General features: G+C 50.5%; 1 protein-coding gene across 1 annotated transcript; it reads left to right on the plus strand.

Moving 5' to 3' along the window:
* Positions 1 to 638: 638 nt before the first annotated feature.
* ZFP36L1 (ZFP36 ring finger protein like 1) lies at positions 639 to 5,903 on the plus strand. The gene is made up of 2 exons (XM_005905732.3): positions 639 to 892; positions 3,346 to 5,903. Exons 1-2 carry the CDS (start codon positions 836 to 838, stop codon positions 4,303 to 4,305), a joined length of 1,017 nt encoding a protein of 338 aa, XP_005905794.2. The 5' UTR covers positions 639 to 835; the 3' UTR covers positions 4,306 to 5,903.
* Positions 5,904 to 9,470: the final 3,567 nt, after the last annotated feature.

Here is a 9,470-nt window from a genome sequence, read left to right on the forward strand (position 1 = left end):
AACCCTAGACTTGAACGCTCTGTGCTCCCCTTATTTCCAGTTTTCTCTCCCCGTGGGGTTTGCGGAGGGGAACCGAGGGCTGAAGAGATCCCGGGAAGAGTGAAGTTGTGCGGGAACTTGGAGAAGTTTCATGGGAGATCGGCACAAGATGGAAACCGGGCGCTTAGGAGGGGCTTCTTTCTGCTCCCGCTTGCAAAAAGAGAAAGTCGAGCCCGCCTTCCTGCCCGACCAAAAAAAAGAAAAAAGAAAAATAACAACACAACAACAAGAACCCCGAAGAGTGTGGAATGAGTGATGTCACAGAGCAGCGCTCGCAGGCTGACAAAAGGGGGGCGCCCCTTCCCCACCCCCCGCGCCGCGCGCGGCCCCAGAAAGGGGCGCCGGCAGCCGGGGGTAGACAGGCGAGCGGACTCGAAACTTTTCCTCTTTAAAAAAAAAAGTTGTGCGCGGCTCGCAGTGGGGTTTTTTTTTTTTTCCCTCTTCGCCTTCTTTCCTCGTCTCCCCTCCCCCTTCTTCCTTTTGAAAGTTTCTTTCTTTTTTTTTTTCCCCGAGTTTGACCGCATGGCTGATTCAACTCCAGTGTCAATCAACTTTTTTTTCCTCCTCTTCCTCATTTAAATAAGTTTAAAGCTCCTCCTCCCCCTCCGGCCCACCAAATCTGAAACTTATATAAATTGGGCTTCGCGCGCCGCAGCCCGGGAGAGTCAGAAAGGCGAGGGGCGCCGGGAGCAGGCGTGTGGGACTCCTGACCGGAGAGCCGGAGGCTGCGCCTTCCCCGCACCGGGACCTTCGCGACACACCAGACCCCCGTCCCTGCCCCGCGCGAGCGCCCAAGATGACCACCACCCTCGTGTCTGCCACCATCTTCGACTTGAGCGAAGTTTTATGCAAGGTAAAGTGGGGCGCAGCGCTTGCTTTTCAAAGTCTTTTTTCTTTTATCCTCAAAAAGAATCTCCAAAAGTTTAGGTCTGGACAGGCAGGGGTGGGGGAGAGAAAGAGAGGCGAGACGGTTGTTTTTTCCGCCTCATTTTTCTCCCCAGTTTGAAGGAATTTGGTTTTCTCCTCCCCACCCTTTGCGTTTCAACTGTTCCTGGCGGGCATTACCTGGGAATCCAGAGACCAGAGTTTTAGGGTGCGCAGTGTGCGTAGGGGCTGCCCTGGGCAATGTTTGGGATTGGGGCAATTTTTCGGTGATTCTTTTCGTCCGTGACGTGCCGCTCTTGAGCCCGGCTTCGCTAGTCCGTTCCGTTTCGGGTGTCGCCGCTCCTAGGAGGGAGTTCGAGTCTCTCCAGCTACTTTGCCGGACTGCAGGTCGGGAGGTGCAGGTCTCTCGGGAAGGAGAATCTCGGGATGACGTTTTGCTGAGTGATTTCCCCTTCTGTTCTGGAGAGGCTGGGGATCTGCGAGAAAAAGGCCAAGAGTTGTGATTCAAAGGATGTTGTCAAACGAGTTTGCACTGGGACTTCAGTTCGCCCCAGCTCGACAGGCTTCCTCTTGTGATAGCCGATCGTGCTGCAAACTTTGGGGGTAAAAGTGGCACTCGGGTTCACCCGCTTTCCTCCTTTCCTAGAGAATGAGACTCGTGGATATGGACGGAATGAAGGGGGGGGGGCGGTGGGGGAGACACAACGATAAAATACCCGTCTGAGCTCTAGGGTCTTGGCAAGGAAGGATTTAATGAGGGCCTCCTTGAGTTGTGTAGCTTGCCAGCCGGTGTGGAAAAAGGCGAGTTTTAAATCAGAAATATTTATTCCAGGAGTGCAGCTTAAGGGTATATACCAGAAGCCCATGGATGTTAAATTTTTTTTCGCCCCCTCTCCCCAGTTTGAAAGAGAAAAAGCTGCTTGGCTACTTTTAATTGCTAAAGTGTTTTGCCTTCTTTTAAACACGTCGAGTCATGTTGCTGTCTTTTCCTAGCTTGCTTCTCCAGTCGGTGCAGCTGCCAGGGCCCCAGGGCTGCAGGGTTGGGGTGCAGGGACACCCTGGAGCTGAAGAGCAACATCAAAAAGTTTGAATTTCAGTTTCCTTCCCTCCCTGTGCTTTTCCAAACTTCAGTTGCCCTGGCGGCTGCCTGAGCTAGCCGGCACTTCTTCCTTCTTTTCGCGGCTCTCCGGCTCTTTGATCTATTTCTCTTTCTCTTGCTCCCTCCCCCCTCAGGACTTTTTAAATGAACCTCATTGTTGGGAACTGGCTCTCCACTCGGTTCCTGTAATCCGCTCCAGGGGGTGGTTGCTGTTAGAGATTCCCGATCCCCCGCAGCTGATCCTAAGGGGCCACCTTTAGAATTTGCACAATGACACCCACATGGGCCGGGAAGCCAACTCCCAGGTCCCCTGCTCACACCCTTTCCAAATCTTGGGTACAGGTTGGGCAGGTGAATTGAGTCCCATTGGAACAGAGACCTGCCTGTGGTGCCTCTGCCCCCCCCCCCCCACGTCCATTATTGACTGGGATGAGGCTGGGGGGATTTGGTGCTTTACTTTTCCTTCCCACCTGCAGCTTTGCGTTAAAGATTAAACACTGGCGCTCTTATCCAAGCCTGCTCTTGCAGCCAGGAGACTTAACTGCAAAGGCATCCTCTCAGCGGAGGGGGTGGGGTGCGCAGTGAATGGTGGGAGAGATCATTGTAGAAGGCTCCCCTTCTGGGACCATGGGAGTTTTGTATTCAGGGATCACATCCCTCTCCCCGTAGCCCCCCACCCCCATTAGGGATTTCTCCTCTAGTCCCTCCCTCTCCCCTCTCAGCAGCTAGGTAAAGTGAAGGCAGTCTGGAAACCTGTCGCCAAAGCAATAGATCGCTTCTGAAGGAGGAAGTTGAGAGTCCGGCCAGGCTGTGTGTTTGTGTGTATGTGTGTGTTTGGGGCGGGGATAGTCAGTTAAGCAGGGACTGATTGAAAGGAGGCCTAGCCCATAGTCTCCTGCGGTTTACCTTTTTTTGTTAGGAGGGTGGGAAATGAGAGTTTGTGAGTTGTGTGTGAGATTTTGAACTGAGGAAGGTGAAGTTGGATTTTCTGGATGAAAGTGGTAGCTTTAGGGACAGGATATGACAGTGCATTCCAGGGATCCAGGGATCGGCATGGAGTAGGTGCGTGTGTAAAACAATTTCTCACACAGGCCAGGATTTTTGTGGTTTCTTCTGCCTGGGACCAAAGTAAACCCTCTTGGCTGGTGGAATGGGAGAAAGAGGAGGAGGGGGCTTGCCAGGGCAGAGGTAGGGATGATGAGTTCCTTTGACAGAGAGGGAGCATTTCTGATTGTGGAGGGGGCTGCCCGTAGAGGGTACCCTTCTTGGGCCTGGTGGATGGCCTTTGCTGCTAACCACAGTCTCCTCTCTTTCCCCTCCAGGGTAACAAGATGCTCAACTACAGTACTCCCAGTGCCGGGGGTTGCCTGCTGGACAGGAAGGCAGTGGGCACCCCTGCCGGTGGGGGCTTCCCCCGGAGGCACTCGGTCACTCTGCCCAGCTCCAAATTCCACCAGAACCAGCTCCTCAGTAGCCTCAAGGGTGAGCCAGCCCCAGCTCTGAGCTCTCGGGACAGCCGCTTCCGAGACCGCTCTTTCTCAGAAGGGGGCGAGCGGCTGCTGCCCCCCCAGAAGCAGCCGGGAAGCGGCCAGGTCAACTCCAGCCGCTACAAGACGGAGCTGTGCCGCCCCTTCGAGGAGAACGGAGCCTGTAAGTACGGCGACAAGTGCCAGTTCGCCCACGGCATCCACGAGCTCCGAAGCCTGACCCGCCACCCCAAGTACAAGACGGAGCTGTGCCGCACCTTCCACACCATCGGCTTCTGCCCCTACGGGCCCCGCTGCCACTTCATCCACAACGCCGAGGAGCGCCGTGCCCTGGCCGGGGCCCGGGACCTCTCTGCTGACCGTCCCCGCCTCCAGCATAGCTTTAGCTTTGCTGGGTTTCCCAGTGCCGCCGCCACCGCCGCTGCCACGGGGCTGCTGGACAGCCCCACATCCATCACCCCACCCCCCATCCTGAGCGCCGATGACCTCCTGGGCTCACCCACCCTCCCCGATGGCACCAATAACCCCTTCGCCTTCTCCAGCCAGGAGCTGGCGAGCCTCTTTGCCCCTAGCATGGGGCTGCCCGGGGGTGGCTCCCCGACCACCTTCCTCTTCCGGCCCATGTCTGAGTCCCCTCACATGTTTGACTCTCCCCCCAGCCCTCAGGATTCTCTCTCGGACCAGGAGGGCTACCTGAGCAGCTCCAGCAGCAGCCACAGTGGCTCAGACTCCCCTACTTTGGACAACTCAAGACGCCTGCCCATTTTCAGCAGACTTTCCATCTCAGATGACTAAACCAGGGTAGGGAGGGACCCCCCTGCCTACTCCTCTCCCCCACCCCCTCATCCCCTCCCCACATCCCCTACCCTTACCTCCCTCCCCATCTGATTCCTGACAAACCCCTACATTAACAAGGTTAAGCTCAACCCCTTTCCCCCAGAACCTTGGAACGCCCCCTCCCTCTCCCCTCTTTACACCCCACCCCCCAACATAAGGACAAGTCAGTTTGTCAGTAGCTTCCTCTGGCTTGAACCCCCTCGATTTTTATAGCCCACTTAACCATGCATAACAGACAAGTCCCATATTTGTCAGTAGATGCCTTTTTTTTTTTTTTACCCCCCTGGCTTAAGCCTTAAGTGCCAAATCACAAAAGAAAAAGCAGTAACAGTTTACAGAAGCAACTTAGTGCCTTGTAATCTAACTTTGTCACTGTGACTACATTACCTCTTCAGCGCCAGAGGGCACCCGTGAGCCTCCCCAGAGCCTCTGCCCCGGGGAGGGGGAGGTGGGGGGGCATGTAGAAACAGCAGCTCCCTCCACTGGCAACACAATTGCACCTTTCCTTAATTTCAATCTCCCACACACTTCCTCTCTCCCTCTCCCTGGTAGCCCCTACACCCACCTTGGGAGAGTTGTTGCCAGACTTGGGTTTTTGGGGAAACCTGTCTTGACATTCAAAACCTTTTTTCTTCCCGACCTGAACCTCTGTTGACTAATCTTGCCTGGGTTCGTGTAGGTCTGCAGGAAGGAAGACTGCAAAAGCGGATGAAGATTGTGACATAAGTGGGACTTTGTGATTTAATTTTTTTCTTTTTTAAGTGGGGAGGAAGGGGAAGCTAGATGGACTATGAGAGACTTGATTTTGGTGCTAAAGTTCCCCAGTTCATATGTGACATCTTAAAAAATAACAACAAAAAGAGAGAAAAGCTTAAAAAAAAAAACATGTAAGGGGTGAGCAGTTAATGGTATTCATTCCACATACAATATCTGTGTAAAACGATTTCCTGTAGAAGTAGCTTTAATGGTTTTTGCTCTAGAATACCGTAGGTCTATCCTTAGAGCACTCACGCCATGCTTTTTTCCCTGGGTTTTAAACTTCATATAACTTTCAGAAATTGGAGAGCAAAAATTTTGCTTGTCACTGCACATCAATATAAAAAAGCTTATTTAACTTATCAAAACGTATTTATTGCCAAACTATGCTTTTTTTTTTGTTAATTTTGTTCATATTTATCGGGATGACAAATCCATAGAATATATTCTTTTATGTTAAATTATGATCTTCATATTAATCTTAAAATTTTGTGACGTGTCTTTTTCCTTTTTTTCCACAGTTTTAATATATTATTCTTCAACGACATTTTTTGTAACTTTACACTTTTTTTGGTTATTTTATTTTAAAAAAATGAAAAATTAATTTAAAAAATGCAAAAAACTGTTGGATTATTTATTTTAGAAATTTCCCCCCTTTGTGTTGGACTGCAAATTGAGTTTCTTTCTCTTTTGGCCTTTCACAACTAGGACTGAGAATGTATGTAAAAGTTCTGTGACAGTACAGAAGGAAAACAACTTCTTATGTATAGCTTCTAAAAGGGAAAAAAAAAAAAAAGAAACCCTTTGACTTCCACGTGCCCATCTCAAGACATTCCGATTGCAGATTTGAGGTTCTGGATTCCAGGTTTTGGAGTTTTCCAATGTTAATACAAACAGAACTGGCACACCACACATTAAGATGAATGTAATTATTATTCCTCTTGCTGGTCACTACCGTCGCTTTCTATTTCTCTTTCTTTGTGTGAATTTATTTAAAAAAAAAACTTTTTGTAACGACTATTTGCAGTTTAAAAATCAATAAACCCATTTTTTTTCAAGAAACATTGATGGTGAAGCTGGTTTTGCTTGCTTTGGTTTTATTGCCTTATAGGCTTGTCCTTTATAGATGAGGTAGGTGCTAGGAAGGGGAGGAGGGGGGAAGGGCACTGGTTGATTTCTTCTAGTCTTTAACAGCTAAACCAGTGGCTGGTTCCTTTTGTTGAGGTTGGAAAGTCTGCTGAGCTTAGAGGGGATGGTGTAGGGGTTGATTGCAAAGCAGCCTGTATTTGTATTAACCTGCCCAGTTGTTGGTTGTTGACAAGGGGCCAGCCTTATCCACCCTGTAGCCTCGATTCTTTGGAGACCTGAGGCATGGGGCCTTCCAGTCTTCCCTGCTTAGTCTGTGGTCCTAATGTTTGGGGTGCTGAAATGATAAGAGGGGGATGTAGCACATGGCACTCCAGCAAACCTGGATTTGTTCTTTTATTTGGGCGCTTCCAGCCTTTGTTTTGTTTTTGGCTGTGCCACCTGGCACATGCAATCTTGGTTCCTAGACTAGGGGTCAAACCCACACCCATGCATTGGGAATGTGGAGTCCTAATCACTGGACAGCCAGGAATTCCCTCTAGGCTTGTTTTTCCCTGCAGGAGATGGACCTGAAGCCCTAGCCTCTTAACACCTGTCTGAGGTGGGTATGATTAACCACTGTAGACTCATGGGTTTTCAGGGTGGCGAGGGGCTGTCACAGGGCACTAGGGGCAAAGGTAGTTTCGTTTGGACTTAACATGTGCTGCTATATCCGGAACACTGTTAAAGGGAAGAGGCATGAAAATGGCCCGTGTAACGGGAAATCATTCCCACCACCTTAGTCTTTGTTGCATCCCTGATGCCACACAGGATAGGCAGGTGGTCATCTTGGGAAGGATGAGGTCTCCTTGGCTAGAGGAACCTCAGCCAGTGTCAGATGGCCACTTAGAGGGGATGTTTTGCCTGCCAGAGAGAGGCTGCATCCTTCTGAAATCTCATTCTGGTTCTTGGGAGGATTTCTTTCTGAGGAGGCAAGGATATCTGAGGCTTAGCTGCCTTCAGTTCCTTGCACTCAGTAAGTTTTAGGGTTGCTGTTGTGATTGCCCATTCACTTAGTCATGTCTGACTCTGCCACCCCATGGACTGCAGCATGCTGGGCTTCCCTGTCCTTCACCATCTTCTGGAGCTTGCTCAAATTCATGTCTGTTGAGTCAATGATGCCATCCTATCATCTTAACCTCTGTTGCCCCCTTCTCCTGCCCTCAATCTTTCCTAGCATTCAGTTTTAGGGAGTAAGCTGAATTTCCACTGGGACTCCACTGGGCCTCTCCCAAGGCAGACAGGTCTGCAGCACACATCAGCTGGCCCAGAGCTGTCCTTGAGGTGGGGCAGACCTACCTTAGGCATCCTGTGATTTTGTTCCCTGGCCGGTAGGTGCTTGCTGGGGAACAGGGCCAGGATGTAGAAAAATGGGACTATTACCTCTTCAAGGGCAAGGGCTGCTGGTGGAAGGAGGAGGAAAATCAGCCCTCCCGGGGTCTGGAGTAAACCTAGGCCTCCTGTCCCTTGCAGAGGGAATGAATACATGTATGTGTGTGTGGTGGATGGTGATCGTGGTGTGGGAGCATATGTTTCCTCTCTGACTAAAAGCAAAAACATATATAATTGTGCACCTTGAGCTGATTTACTGTAGGCATAGTTGAGCATATGGCAGATATCTTTGTAATTCCCCAGTTCATGGAGCACTGGTTGGGGGCTGAGCACACCCATTGGCCAGCCCAGAATTTCCTCCACCGGAGTCAGTCCCTGGGTGATACCAAAGATGGAAGCATTGATTCCCAGAGATCCTGGAGTGTAGGCTCTGGCTGTAAAGGTGAGGGGAGGTTCCCTATGGCCTGGGGAAGCTTCCTGTCCCCAAGACTTGACCCTTTACTTCAGTGTCTCCATGGAAAACTCACACAGGCTGGACTTAGGCCCACTCAGGCCCAAGCATAATCACCACAAGAACCTGATTTTCTACCATATAGACTTAAAGGTAGACGAGATCCCCAAGTCCAAAGCTACTTGGGAAATGAAATTGCAGAATCTTTTCAGGCCTATTCTTTTTCCCAGATATTAGGTGATGAAAGGCCTTGAAAGCAGCCCTAGTCCTGTGCTCTGGGCTGGCAGGGAGTCCAAGGAGGTGTGAGCCCAGAGCTGGCAGGGAACCTCCCTGAGCCCCTCTGTGGCCAGAGAAGATAAGAGCTACGCAGAGAGAGCGGGAAGTAAGGCCTCCAGAGAGGAAGGTGGGGCAGGAAAGGCCAGGCCTGCCTTTGTCAGCCAGCTTCCTGGGGCAAGAGGCCTACTTCCTCACCTCCTTCCCTGAAACTTGGGGCATCTCTGTTTTGGGGGTCTTTGCAAGGTCTGTCCTGGCTGGGCAGGGCCTCCATGGCTGTTGGCCCTGCAAATCATTTTGTTGTTGTTTAGTCGCTCAGTTGTGTCCAGCTCTTTGCAACCCATGAAATGCAGCACTCCAGGCTTCCCTGTCCTTCACTATCTCCTGAAGCTTGCTCAAACTCATGTCCATCGAGTCAGTGATGCCATCCAACCATCGCATTCTTTGTTTCCCCCTTTTCCTCCTGCCCTCAATCTTTCCCAGCATCAGGTCTGCAACTTATGGTCTGGCTTTTGGTTAAACTTTTCCCCTTGCAGCAGCTCAAAGACATCAGCTATTTTGGCCACTGAGCAATGATTCACCTTTTTGGGCCTTGAAGCCTCACTTTTGGGGAGGAGTTTGGGAGCCTGCTCTACCTCAGTGTTACCCTGGTGAAAGTGGGGGGACCTTTGGGAGGAATGGGGAGGCAAATGTGAGACAGGTTTTGCATTCAAGTGGATCATAAAAAAGCACTGGTTATGGGCAGACATGGTCAAAGCAGGAAGATGTTTTTATGGCATGGAGGTTGGAGCCCTTCAACTTGGGTTCAAATCCCAGCTCTACTTATGCCAGCTTGTTCCTTGGGTGAGTGACTCAACCTTGAATTTTCCATCTGTATCTTAAGGGGTGACTGTGAGGATTAAGCTGAACCATACCAATGATCACTCTCCATCAGTGCCAGGTAATCTGAGAACTTTGTGTGTGTTAACTCGTTAAATGCTCATAGTGAACACTCAGAGGAAGTTCAATACTACCACGATTTTACAGATGGAGAATTTGGGGTGCAGAGAAGTTCCCTCATTTGTCACATGGTTAGAAGTGTCAGGATTTGAACACAAGTAGGCCAGCTCCATGCCTGCCTTTCACTATTATGTCTCAGACACCAAATGCTTTTGGCATAGTCCCCCATAGTAACTGCAGATTGACA

The sequence above is a fragment of the Bos mutus genome, chromosome 10 (assembly GCF_027580195.1).
Source record: "Bos mutus isolate GX-2022 chromosome 10, NWIPB_WYAK_1.1, whole genome shotgun sequence".
NCBI classification, from domain to species: domain Eukaryota; kingdom Metazoa; phylum Chordata; class Mammalia; order Artiodactyla; family Bovidae; genus Bos; species Bos mutus.

Coding starts and splice junctions, on each gene's coding strand:
- ZFP36L1 (XM_005905732.3), top strand. CDS start 836: ATGACCACCACCCTCGTGTCTGCCACCATCTTCGACTTGAGCGAAGTT. Junction 893..3,345: donor TGAGCGAAGTTTTATGCAAG/GTAAAGTGGGGC, acceptor TTTCCCCTCCAG/GGTAACAAGATGCTCAACTA.